At 42.8% G+C, this 12,856-nt stretch overlaps 1 protein-coding gene and 1 long non-coding RNA gene across 4 annotated transcripts in view; one reads left to right on the plus strand and one right to left on the minus strand.

Moving 5' to 3' along the window:
- The window catches only part of LOC138818216 (uncharacterized), a 35,413-nt gene extending 30,657 nt beyond the window's left edge, over positions 1-4,756 (plus strand). Inside the window, exon 3 of the long non-coding RNA XR_011369010.1 lies at positions 4,370-4,756. This is a non-coding gene — a long non-coding RNA (uncharacterized lncRNA). The remainder of the gene's footprint in view (positions 1-4,369) is intronic.
- Positions 2,518-12,856, minus strand: part of LOC138818214 (paired mesoderm homeobox protein 1) — a 68,491-nt gene continuing 58,152 nt past the window's right edge. For 2 of the 3 annotated variants that reach the window (XM_070009198.1, XM_070009199.1), the window contains exon 4: positions 2,518-5,824. In XM_070009198.1, coding sequence (XP_069865299.1) covers positions 5,686-5,824 — 139 coding nt within the window. In that variant the 3' untranslated portion in view covers positions 2,518-5,685. Of the gene's footprint in view, positions 5,825-11,495; positions 11,568-12,856 lie in introns of all 3 variants that reach the window. The other variant, XM_070009200.1, reaches the window with a different exon arrangement.

The following is a 12,856-nucleotide window of genomic DNA, read 5'->3' on the forward strand; positions in this document are numbered from 1 at the left end:
CCCGCCAGCTGGCTCTGAGGAAGGTGGGGATACTGGGAAATCATCATGCTTAGATGAGGTCAGGAGGGTGGAGTCCTCAAGACTCTGGCCCTATCAAAAGGAAAGGAAGTGAGCTCACGCTCTCCAGCTTGTGGGCTGTGACGAGCAGACAGCCGTCCCGGCCTCTGAACCTGATGTTATTCTGATCTGGGACTCTTAGCCTCTAGATCTACAAGAAATATATCTCAGCCACCCACTTTAGAATCTAGAGACAAAGTATGGGCTTCATTCCAAGATCTAAAATTCCTAGTGATGGTGTCCTGACTCTGGAAAACTTGGAGACTGAGTAACTACCCTTGGAGCCAAGCCTTTTTGACAACTAGTTTGATAAGCTTAGAACGTGATCTCCAACTTCCATCCGTATTCTTGGTCAGGTCCCATTTTCGTATCTTCACTGCCTGGACGATTATATTTGATTTTTCAGGCTTAATAATGTATCTAAAACTTCAATTGCCATCCCCTGTGACTGGACCATTCTGTTTCTATTGGTCTTTTTGTCATTTTTTAAAAATCAGGGATGTGTTCTTCTACTCATCGGTTTTCATTGGTTTTTGACTCTGTTCCTTCTACTACGTCCTGTTAACTCTTTCCTTACAAGATCTCTCCCCTCTTCCTCTTTGTTTTTTGTTTCCCAGGTAACAAGTTTGATCTATTTCCCATTCTTGTTCTGCTCTAGTTTACCTTCATTCTTTAAAGGACAGCCTTACTAAAACAGTATATTTTGCATGGCTTTTTTTCTGCTTAATAACCTTGACTAGATCTCCGTGGCCTGAGGAAAAGCTCAAACTCCTTTCTCCCAGGATGAAGATTCAGCCTCAGCCTTCAGAACTTTCCTCAGCTCCGCTTTAAAATAAACTTTCCATCCCATCAGCAATCATCCTGCCATGTTTCCCTGGGCCAAATTCCTCGCATCTGTATCACTGCCCTTATTCTGTTCTTTCTATTTCCCACTCCCCGGCCAAATAAAAGCTTGTTGATGACTCCCAGTTTGGCTATAAAATGCTTCTCCCACTCTCGCTCATGTTGTCTTTCTCTTTCTGGAATCCTTCTGTCTGGTTTATTTGTTTTGATATTTATTAAGTTATTGTCCTGAACTGTTCTGTAAACTTGTCCAAGCTTGAGTTGTCTTTTGCACCAGATATTGTGTGCAAACAGAACTTGTATCTCACAACGTGGCTTACACGTTCCATTATTACGCCCCATGCTATGCACAAGGGGTACTTAATATACTGCATGTTGCTCCTTACATACTCCAACATGCTTTATTGTCTTTTGTTGGTCATCAAGTATCTATTCTTACTGTTACTTACGATGTTGATTTTAAAAACACTAAGCTTTCATAAAAATCCTGCCATACATTTACCCATGATTCTAAAATCCCCTTGTGATCACCACTGTCATTACTTTTTAAAAAATCATTATTTTCCTTTTGTAACAGGAAAGAATATCGTATTCTGATAGAATTCTTTTTCTCACAAGTCCTTCTTACCTTCACTCATATGAATGTCAGCCTGTGTTCTAGCAGATGTCTTTAAAGTTCAAAGAGTTTACATTGATCCAGAAGAATATGAGTCGTGTAGCAAAGACACTTGCAAAGATACTACCATAAAAGACACTATCTAGGGCCTGGTGCTGGTGGCTCACACCTGTCATCCTAGCTACTCAGCAGGCTGAGATCTGAGGATCTCAGTTCAAAGCCAGCCTGGGCAGGAAAGTCTGTGAGACTCTTACCTCCAATTAACCACCAGAAAACCAGAAGTGGCGCTGTGGCTCAAGTGGTTGAATGCTCGCCTTGAGCTAAAGAGATCGGGGACGGCGCCCAGGCCCAGACTTCAAGCCCCATGACCGCCCCCCCCCCACTCCCCCAACAAAAAGACAGACAGACAGATAATGAACTTTTGCTCATTAATCAGGAAGAATGTATTATGTAACTTGCAGGAACAAGGCTGGACTTTTAAAAAGTATGTTAAGTGAAGTAAGTTAGGCTCAGAGAGAAAAAGGATGCGCATTTCCTCTCATAACTGGATGTTAGATCTAAACTACATATTTGTCTATATACATATAAACATATACAGGGTTATATGTGTTCATACACAAATGTATTAGCTAAAATATGGTATGTGAAGTGTAGGATTCCAATGGTGTAATTCCTTTGAGCAATTAACTTCTCCTTCAACAAAATGAATGCCAAGAACCTGGAAGGTGGGCTGTCAGGGAAGTGCGGTCCAGGGGCTCAGGGGAGGTGAAGGGCGAGAAAAAGCGTTGGTGAATGCAGTCATGATATTCAACATCTGTATGTGAAACTGGAATTGGGAAAATTGAGGGCATGATGGGCAGGAGGGAGACTGGTTTACCCTTTGTTCCCACAAACTGGCGTGTTGAATGGAAACCCCTTTGTACAGCTATTTAAGGATAACAAAAAGTCAGCTCAAAAAGAATGAATCAGCCGACTCCAATGTGTATAACGAAAGACATCACTGCATCGTTCTTTCATTTTATTGAAAAGGAATCATTTCTACTCTAGCGCAAACAATGTATATTTTACATCATAAAGCAAGATATAATTTACATTTTACATTTCTTACGAGATCTTTATTCATTCCATTTTTTCTTTTAATTAGGTCACCTCTTCTGGCTTAATCTGCCAAGTGCCCTACAAATCAGCATGTTTAGGGAGCAACTGGGGACACAGATGGTTCATAGGTATTCATCTGCATCTGGGAATACTGCTGGTGAAAAATAGGGCTGTGCCTGCAGTCTGGGGCACTGGGACCCTCTTCTGCTGCCTGGCTGCAGGGACAGAAGTCGACTCCTCCAAACCACTTATCCAACTTGTTTCTAGATCAATAATAAGCAGACCAAAGTGAATGCTAGGACGACATGTGTACTTCCTGATCACATGCTCAGATAATAGAGGCTCGTGCGTTGAGCATGCAGTGAGCATTCTCGTGACTAGCCAGCACCATTGCTCTGAGAAATTTCCAGACATTGCTTGTCCAAGGCACGAGATGAAGGTTTTCCCGACTGTTAGGGTTTATAGGCACAAACTTTTCTGTTGGCCACTGGACATGGGTGTCAGTGTGACGGTTTCAAATGACTTGTTTCACATGACCCTCTACCTTTCCTCTCCTGCTTCTAAGAGTCACCTCTTCCGAGCAAACCCTTTGCACGTGTGATTTGTGCCTGCTCTCCAGAACCCAAAGCCTCTCTTTAAACTCCAACCCTCTAAAGTTTGGATTACACTCACTTCTCAAGTCAAAGAATGTTTTGATCTTCAAGGATATACTGTTCCTTCCAAACCTGATAATCCACAGCGATCAATGGGACAAAAGAACAACAAATGGAAGATTTCTTAGAAGCAAATAGTGCATGCTGCATAGTGTTTTACAGGAACCTCCATAAAAAATGTTTTAGTTAAAATAAGAGAGTCAGTGGTGAAAACTAAATGCAAAAGATGGATGCCCTTCTTATTACTGGAAGAAGTACAGAACCGTTAGAAATACATACTCAGACTGGTAGCTGTTAGATTGAAAACAAAGTTACTGTCAGCTCCATCTGATCAGAAATACTAATAGTCATTAAAAGTGCATCTTACACTCCAAATTCCTTGCCTGTCACTCAGAGTTCAAAGCTGGTATATTTAGCCAAAATCAACCTAAAGCTTTCTAGCCACTAATAATTGAAATGACTAGAACCAAGCTGGTCAGGATGAGAATAAGTTAAAAATGTGTCTATTCTGTGTACCCTTAGTTATTCTTTAATCAGATGGCATACTTTATGAGACATCTAAAAATATAAACCTATTTCTCATTTCCAAATACAAGATTGTGAGTTCGTACAACATTGTAGCATTCCCTTGCTAGAGACAAGCCTTCCAGATACCCTATCATTCCATTGGTTAGCACTGTACACCTTTACAGTCCCTTCTTCCCATGGCTACAAAGTGCTGGCCACACCGAGAACACAGGAAAGCAAAGATGAATACAGCCTCACAACACCCCTGTGAGGTAGGTAAGAATTGCCAAGCCCTTCTTTTATGAACAGGTAAACTAAGGCACAGCATGCTCCAATGCACCTGGCAAGGAAGTTAGGAAAGCAGGGCTGGGAACAGAGAGAATGAAACAAAGAAGTCTCAGCTGGCTCTCTCACCCCAGAGGCTAAATTTTATTTCAAAATACTAAATATATATGTGTGTGTGCACACGTGCATGCATGTGTGTGTGTGTGTGTGTGTGTGTGTGTGTGTCCATAATTGTATTTAAAATGTTGGGAATTAAAGCCAACTGTTAAGTACTCACTTGAACATGTTTAGTATGTTTTGTCTGTTACAGTTCCAGGGAGTGGAGAAAGAGCAGACGACTAGACACTTTTCCTCCTCTTAAGTGGAATTCCCTGGCCAGGTCGGAATGGATCAGCATTTCATCAGCGTTCTGACACCAACCTCCAGGACATTTTAATAGTCAGAAATAACTTCTAATGACTGAAATCTCTAAGGTGAGGAGTCCTAGTTCTCAAACAACACCCTTGCCAACTGCTCTACCACCTTACTGAGAACATTTGTGTAGAAAAAGAAAACAAGCAAGATGCCTAATTAATGTCCCACCGCTATGGCAGTGGGGACGGGGAAGTGTGAGTTTTGCTTTTTTGCTATGTTTGAGAAACTGCAAACCCCAGCTTGCAATATTATATATATAAAATATATAAATATATACAGTATATATATAAATGTGCGTCTGACTACACTGAAGGCACCAAAGAGATGTAGGCCATGCATTTCACAATTCAGTCTTCATTTTCCTGAAGAAATTTCTGTCCCTCTCAAGTGAAAAAAAAAAATTTTCTCCATCAAATAGCCCTTAACAGCAAATCCTTGAAAGACAACCAACAGTCTTTTCACGTAAGACTGCTGATTGTTTGCAGGAAGGTGTGAAGTATATCTACAGCTTAGAGCTTAACTCTGTGGTCGAGATGTAGAGTTTACAGCTTAGAATTAGCCAGATTGAGCCAATTAGGTTGATCAGTCAATCCAATAATAGGCCAATGATCAGAACTTGTCCACGATTATTTTTTCTAGTAGCTGATTGGAAAACCTTCTCATAACCCACAGACGTGGAGACCACGAGAAAGACAATCATGTCCGGCATAGATTCTTCAGAAAGACTTTGGCTTTTCCAACATTCTGAGGGAGAATCTAGGAAGATGATGGAGTAAGGCACTGAGGTCAAACAGGTTGATGAGAAATTACAGGTTAATCGCTTTGAATATGGATATATGTATATATAGGATTTCTTTGGCTACTGCACATTGTTTTAAATCTCATACAAATTATGAGAGTGGGTGGGCTAGACCTAACTGATGAAGCTTGGAGTATATGAAGCAAAGCATAAATAGAAAGAAAAAATGAAATAAACACACAGAGAAACAAATGGTGGTAGTGTTCCAGAGAGAAGAGGTACATTTGTTAACTAATTTTCATTTTGTTCCTCTCCTGCTTTTCTCTGCCATGGTCCCAATATTTTAGTTCTGTCTTTGGTTGGTTTGTTTGTTTATACTTGTTTTCCTCCAGCGGATGAAGAAATGACAGAGCAGGACAGGTGTCTCATGGTTTGTGATCTCTTCTTAGGCCTGTTAAATCATTGTGTTTTCCTCAGTTGACTGTTGACACCTGGTTCCTCTGTAAACTATATTCCTTGGCCTTCAGTCTCAGGTTGGCAATGCTGTTGGCCATGTTGATACCCTGTGCAGGGCTATTGTTGGCACATGTGGCAGAATAAGTGGCCATGGCGCTGTAGGGACAAAGGAGAGAGCAGGGAGAATAACAGACGTTAGTTTCACACAGCTGCAGGAGGATGTGTTCCGGGAGGATGTCCTTGCAGGATGGGGCAGGCAGGGACAGGCAGGCTGGACCGGGGTCTCAGGAGGCTCTTACAACCCCAGCTCTCCATGCATCTATGGCGTTTGGAAAGAGGGTGGTCCTGTTGTGCAATGCCAGGGAAGGCGGAGGAGAATGAGACAGAGGGAGGGAGAGGCATCTGCTGCGCTGGATACAATGAGTCATGACTTATTTCTGGGGTGAGAGAAAAAGTTGCCTAGTAGGTTTGTCATCAGCTGACTAATTAAAGCAGTCTTTAATCTCATTTTCTGCCTACATCACCCCGCCTGAAGAGGGTGGGGAAGTGAAGAAGGAAAGCAAGCCATTTGACAGAAAATTGAAGAGAATATCGCTTCTGTACTCGAGATGGCTGTACTTTAGATGATCAGTTAAATACCATCACAAGCAATGTGTTTGGAGAATCAGATAATCCAACATAACTTATTTGCTTCTCTTGATACACTTATTGATAGTATCAAGTACTGCAAAATCAAGAGGCTCCTACCCACTGGCTTTGATTTTCCATAGCCTCTTCTCCAAAATATGTGAGCAGTACCTAACTGCCTTCTGGATCCATTGTGGTGGGAATGGTTAAGTTTCCTAAATAAACTACACAGGGCTCTAGTTTCACATGCTTGGCCCTCAGCGGTAATGCTCGCTCACTCCACATTGCTGAGAAAAACATGAAGTTGATTTTCATTGTCAGGAACACTGCTGGGCTAAAATTCATCAGCGGTGGATTTTCTTTATTATTAATTGCATCCATGGATCTCTTATAAAGGAAAAAAGAAATGGTATGTTGACGTTGGGTGCAAATTCTCCTTTACTTTATCCTAAATAGTTAAAAGGAGTCACATTTTAATGAAATGAAAACATTTCTGGATGTTTCTAAGATTAGCAAAATCCCTTTCAACCGAGGGCTGGAAGGAGATAGACTTATAAATGGAAGGGCATGTGCTTTTCTGCCGCCTGCCTTCCAGTGGAATTCTGTCACCCACACAGGACTTTGTGGTTCTGGGGATCAAGTGACAAGATCAGAAAGAGAGAAAACTGAAGCTGTTCTACAAATAGAGAGACCATATCACCACATCGTCAAGACTCACAGCCAAAACTCTTAATCGTCTATTTAACCTCTGAGACTAGCAATTAGGGAAAAATCAAGTTAAGAAGGTATAATTTGTTCCAGATCACTTGATCTTTCCAGATACACTCATCTTTAAAAGCCTCAGAGCATTGATACAAGCGTGTGAGAGAATGTGTGCACTCCCATATGGATGTGAGTTACTACAGAAGGGTGGAGAGTTGAAAGGGTTATAAAAAGAATCTGGGGCACCAGTGGCTCATGCCTATAATCCCCACTACTCAGGAAGCTGAGATACGAAGACACCATTCCCTTGCCCAAGAAAATCAGCCTAAAAGCAAGGAGAGAGGCATGGCCCCAGTGGTAGAGAGAGAACTTTACTTTTTTCTTTTCTTTTTATTTGCCAGCTTTACTCTTATGGCTCATTTCTGAGTCAATGAGCTAAACAAGTGTAGGTTCTCCTTTGGTTTTGTCATATAATTCAATTTTAATTAATAACTTGTATATCACTTTAATTAGTAACTTATATAATATATATCACTGACCTAAAGCATAAGCTTTATCACTCTGATATCACACCTGCCTGTTCACTGTGTCTTCTGGTAAAGCTGATGAAATACCTAGCGTATGTTTGGTGCTCAATAAATTAGTGAGCTATAGCTAGAGTATGATTAAAATGGGTTCTACGCAAGTGCATTGATCACTATGCTCTGAGAATGACTTCTGTGACCTATCTGACCAGTATTCTTTCATTGTTAAGAAGTAGTTCTGTAAATTTCACTATCTTAGTAGAAAGAACAAAAAAGGCCATAGCAAAAGAAGAGCTGATGGTTACATAGTCTGGGGTTCATAGTAAGTCATTTCACAATAAAAAGAAAAACATATCAGCAGAGGTAAGTTATGAAATAGGCTATCACTTCTTACCATTGTCCACCACAGGACAGAAGTGGTAGGTTTAGATTAGGAGTGAGATGAATGACCAGAATGGCACACTAAAACAAAGTCTTTTTTTCCCCCAGAATGTACCAACAAATATCATTTGATTCAGAAATCCATATGCATATAATCACTTAGATGCTTCCATTCAAGATCCTATAGGGTTCTTAGGACATACCAAGAACCCTAATATTTAAGAAAAGGTATCTTTAGTGCTTGGGAATCTGACTGGTAGATTATTATAAAAAGCAATCAAATCAGCCTTTCTTAACCACATGCTGGTGAGAGAATTAAGTTGTGAGAGTGGTACATAACGTCGTTTCAAACACAGACCAGTAAACTTGGGGTTGTGAGGTGTATTGTCTGTTAAGGACTGATAATAAAGTTGGACGATTTCTCTATACACAAAGTGAAAACTGTGAGAACCTTAAAAAAAATCTCTGGTGGAAAATTGCAGATCGTCATGGAATTTGTGTTAGGTTCTTGGCTGAGGTTCTGAGAATTGTGTTTTCTGTCATTTAAGAATCAGGACCAGCAAAAAGTCCTATTTCATAGAACCCCACACTGCCTTTGGTCACCAGAGATGGGCTCTCTTTCCTTAGCAGACAAAAGGAAATGGAACCATGGGGATTATTTTGGTTTACTGAAGCTGTTGTAACTGTTTTCCAGAAATGTCTACCATAGTAGTGACCACACTTCTCTCTCTCTGCCCCAGTTACTTCAGGGTTGACTAACTGCACCATCTGTTATTCTAGTCTGGGGACTTACTATGGTAAGAGCTGCCTTAAAAATATTGAGTGCATCTCCCTCAAGTTGTAATAACTGAACTTATTTCCGAGTTCCACGGTCAGCACACACAGAATGAAAGAGCAGAGGCCGAGCGAGGCGCTGGTGGCTCCCGCCTGCAATCCTACCTACTCAGAGTGCCGGGATCTGAGAATCACAGTGCAAGGCCAGCCCAGACAGGACAGCTCACCTGACTTGGAGAGAGCATCCAGGACCTGCGCTTAAACCCCAAGACTGACACGCAACAAAAGAACAGAGGCCATCTCAATGTATAGCCTTTCACCAAGCATTTAGAATCTATAACCGTCTAAGAGGGGCGTCTGATGGTTCGTCCATATACTAAAGAAAGCTATCGCTCACTCGAATGATGTGCTATGCAGCTAGTTTTACAGCGTGAGCTAAATATGCCATCTACTCAAGTGATAGGCCGTCCTTTGACCTAACAGGGCCACGCAAGCCTTGTTACAGGCCAGAAAAAAAATAGAACGAATGTGTGCATAGTCTAAGAGCAGCTTAGGCGTGCTTCACACATGACATTAGAAGAGGGAGAGGACTTTCTTCCTGAGGTGACAACACCCTGGAATGGCTGCCAACCCAAAAGAGTGCTCACGATCACCTGTTCTTCTTGTCATGGAAGCTTCTAAAGCTGCTTCAGCACAAGAAAGAGAACCCTAGAATAAATGTCTTCCCCAAAGAGCAGGCCACTGGGGGTAATTAGCTATTTTCAGCTCCATTTATGTACCCTTCAGACCATGTAAAATGACCGCTTCTTCCCAGCTAGGATTAAACATCCTGGGATAAAAAGCTAAGGCTACCACCAAGTGATTAGTATATGCTAAGGACAAGACAACAACTAAGAATCTGTTTTACAACCAAGTTGCTGGTGTTGTGTTCCCTTGGAAGGAAGAGATCTGAGCTGAGTCAGGAACTGAAGGTCTGGAGGTGATTGATGGCACCGTTTCTACTGAACTTTTAGTAAAGCTGCTTTGTGCCTGTGACCAAAAATGACACTGCCAAATAAAATGCATTGAGATATTCGAGATTAAATTTTTAAAAAAGGCTTGTGTTCCATGTGTTGACTCTTCAAGTCTGTCCTGGGACTTTCACCGAGCTGACACATTCAAGAAAGCTTGGAATTTTTTCCATTTCCTTATTTGGAGATTCCTAGCAGATGCAGGCCAGCTATGGCCAGCAGCATACCAACCACACCAGCAGGACTGGAATAATGTTTGCATTGGGACACGTCATTTATAATCCATTCAACCCATTCTGAAAGGTTACTGTGAGGAAAAATGTGTTACAATAACTGCCAACACCAAGAAAATACAAAAAAAAATGCTACTAACCAGATGATTTTGAAGGCAGGAAACAAATGGGCATCTACACATTTGTTTTCTAATCACCCTTAATGTAAATCCTACAAATCACCAAACAGTTGATGATAACTTTTTTTTGGTGGGGGGAATAATATTTGACTCTGTTTCAACTTTAACATTGTTTTCGATTTGGCTTGTTTTGATAATGATCAATTGTTTAACATTTCACCCAAAGTCAAGTGTGTGGGCTTTAGAAGTCTGTGGGTCTCTCTGAGGATCTAGGGTTTCACCAGCTCTTTAACAAAGCTGTAGAGCTTGCAATGTTGAGACACTGGAGACCTTTGGAGACCATCTCTTTGGTTTGGTCTTTTCTCAACTCAAAAATAATACAAGCATACTTGCTTCATCTAAGAAAACTCAATGCCAAATGTTGTAGGAAAACTTACTTCTAAAGAAAGATCCCATCAATGCTTCTGAAAGGGATCTTGTGTGACTTAAAAAAAAAATCATTTCTTGTGGAGGATCCGTGGCTCACGCCTGTAAATCCTGGCTACCAAGAAGGCTGAGATCTGAGGATTGCTGTTCAAAGCCGGCCCGGCAGGGCAGTCTATGAGACCCTTTTAACCAATTAACCAACAAAATGTTGGACACGGATCTGTGGCTCAAGTGGTAGAATGCTAGCTTTAAATGAAACAAAATGCTCAGGGACATGGCTCAGGCCCTGAGTTCAAGCCCCAGGACAGACACAGACACACACACAGACACAGACACACAGACACACACACACAATCATTTCTTTCTCTTAGCTTAAAAATTCAGAAGATGATTTTTAATGTCTATTATCTCTTCTAAGTGGACGCACCGGGACTTGATTTCACAGGTTAGCCCTCCGTTTTCACTCTGTGCTCAACGATCCCTTCTGCAGTGGTTCATCTTCCTAGGAGTGTTTGTATATATAAACCCCGTGAATCTTACGTCCTTCGGTGACCACCAGCTCTTCTTTTCCTGTCTGCCCTTGCTCATCTATAGGTTCCAAACACTCTTGTGAGTGAGAGGAAGCTATTACTAGCTCAATTTAGATAGAAGGTGACACACAAAGATCAATGGTCTGAGAAGCCAAAGTAGCCAGGACAAGAACACACTGAGGTACACGCTAGTCACCTAGAGCTTTGCACTGAGGGTGAACAGCGCTGCACCCCCATTGTAGGGGGCAACTCAGAGACGCAGAACCCCAATCCACCCCGCCTTCCTGCCGCAGTCTCCGTTCCTGTCTCGGCCATGCTTGAGGGCTGCCGAGGCCTCTCCCGCTCCCGCTCACTGTATGGACACATGTCCTCAGGGCCCTGGCTTCCTCACGGATTCCCTGCGTGAGGACTCACTTCTGAGCGTGTCTACGGCTTCAACAAGAGCACTGATTCCCCCCTAGCCCTGCCCCCAGCAGCCACTCCCACCCTCTGACAAATTACCTTTTCGGGGTCCTCCGTTAGAATCCGTTATGAAGTCCCTCGTGTAAACAACATCTTGGGAGGGACGAGGATCTATTTTTGAAAGTGTGAAAGGGAGAAATGAGCCAAATGCGTTCAGCAGATGTCATGCAGCACCATGACCGCGACCAGACGGGGGGAGGAGGAGGAGGAGGAGGAGGAGGACGGGGAGGACGGGCTGGGGAAGGGAGACGCGGACAGGGACTTTCCACTTGTCACCAGCTTTCTTTGAAGTCTGCCCTCCCTCTCAAAATAGCACTCTGAACCTATGGTGCGCAGCCAGGCCGTCTGCCAGCTGCCCTCCGAAGGGCAGAGAGCTCTAGGGATGGGGTCTTGGCTACTTTAGCTCAAGTCCTAGTCAAAAGTCCATGTCTGGATTGATCACTGATACCCAAAAGGCACAGCACTGAAAATCAGCAATAATTCTCTGGCTCCGTGCGCTTCTTTATTCTCGCAATTTGCTGTGGGAGGACAGTTCTGAACTAAGAAGCAGGTATGTGTTCCCAAGGCAAGCTTCCTTCCACAACCACACGTAAACCAAGGAGACACCTGCCAAGGAACTAGAGCGTGCTGGGAAGTGCTTTGCTCTTGGGAGGGACTCTGCTTCGGGGCCGACACTGTCACCCGTAATAGGCCTCAGGGAAGGAGTGAGGGCCATGAGTTGAGGCTGCCAGGCGCAATCCTGCCTTACACCTGTGGTCTACTATTAATTAGCAGGACCACTCCCCCTTTTCACTCAAAGTGCTTTGGCTTGACAAGTCATATCGCCACCACTCTGAATTCATAAAAGACGCCCATAAAAAAAAAGGTTGGTTATTTTCCCCATACTTCAGACATTTTGCAAACGTGCCCTGGTTTACTGTCCTTCCAAGAAAGCACCTAGAAATCAGTAAACGGTTCTGTCTGACAGAGCTGTGTCTTCACTGACCCTGGGATGCTGTTTCGGACCTGACACAGACCCTCCATCGGAAAGGGTTGCTGAGAGAGTTGTAAAATCATATACTTCTCATCACCGCCAATATAGTGTAAGGTTTAATGGGAATAAAATACGGGTAGATGTCCTCATGTGTTGGACAGGAACAGGACTCACAAAGCATGCATTCTAATTCTGCTCACTGAAGACTTAAAAACAAGTGTTCAGTCTCCTCTTGTTTGGAGCCGGAGCAAGGAAACAGCTACCACACAAGAGTGTCCGCGGATAGGAAGTGGCGCTGTGGCTCAAGCAGTAGCGTGCTCACCTTGAGCTGAAGAGCGCAGGGACAGTGTTCAGGCCCAGAGTTCAAGCCCCATGACCAACAAAAACAAAAAAACAAAAAACAAAAAAAAGAGTGTCCGAGGATTAA

This window comes from Dipodomys merriami, unplaced genomic scaffold (genome assembly GCF_024711535.1).
Source record: "Dipodomys merriami isolate MVZ:Mamm:240054 unplaced genomic scaffold, mDipMer1.0.p SCAF_72, whole genome shotgun sequence".
Taxonomy (NCBI): domain Eukaryota; kingdom Metazoa; phylum Chordata; class Mammalia; order Rodentia; family Heteromyidae; genus Dipodomys; species Dipodomys merriami.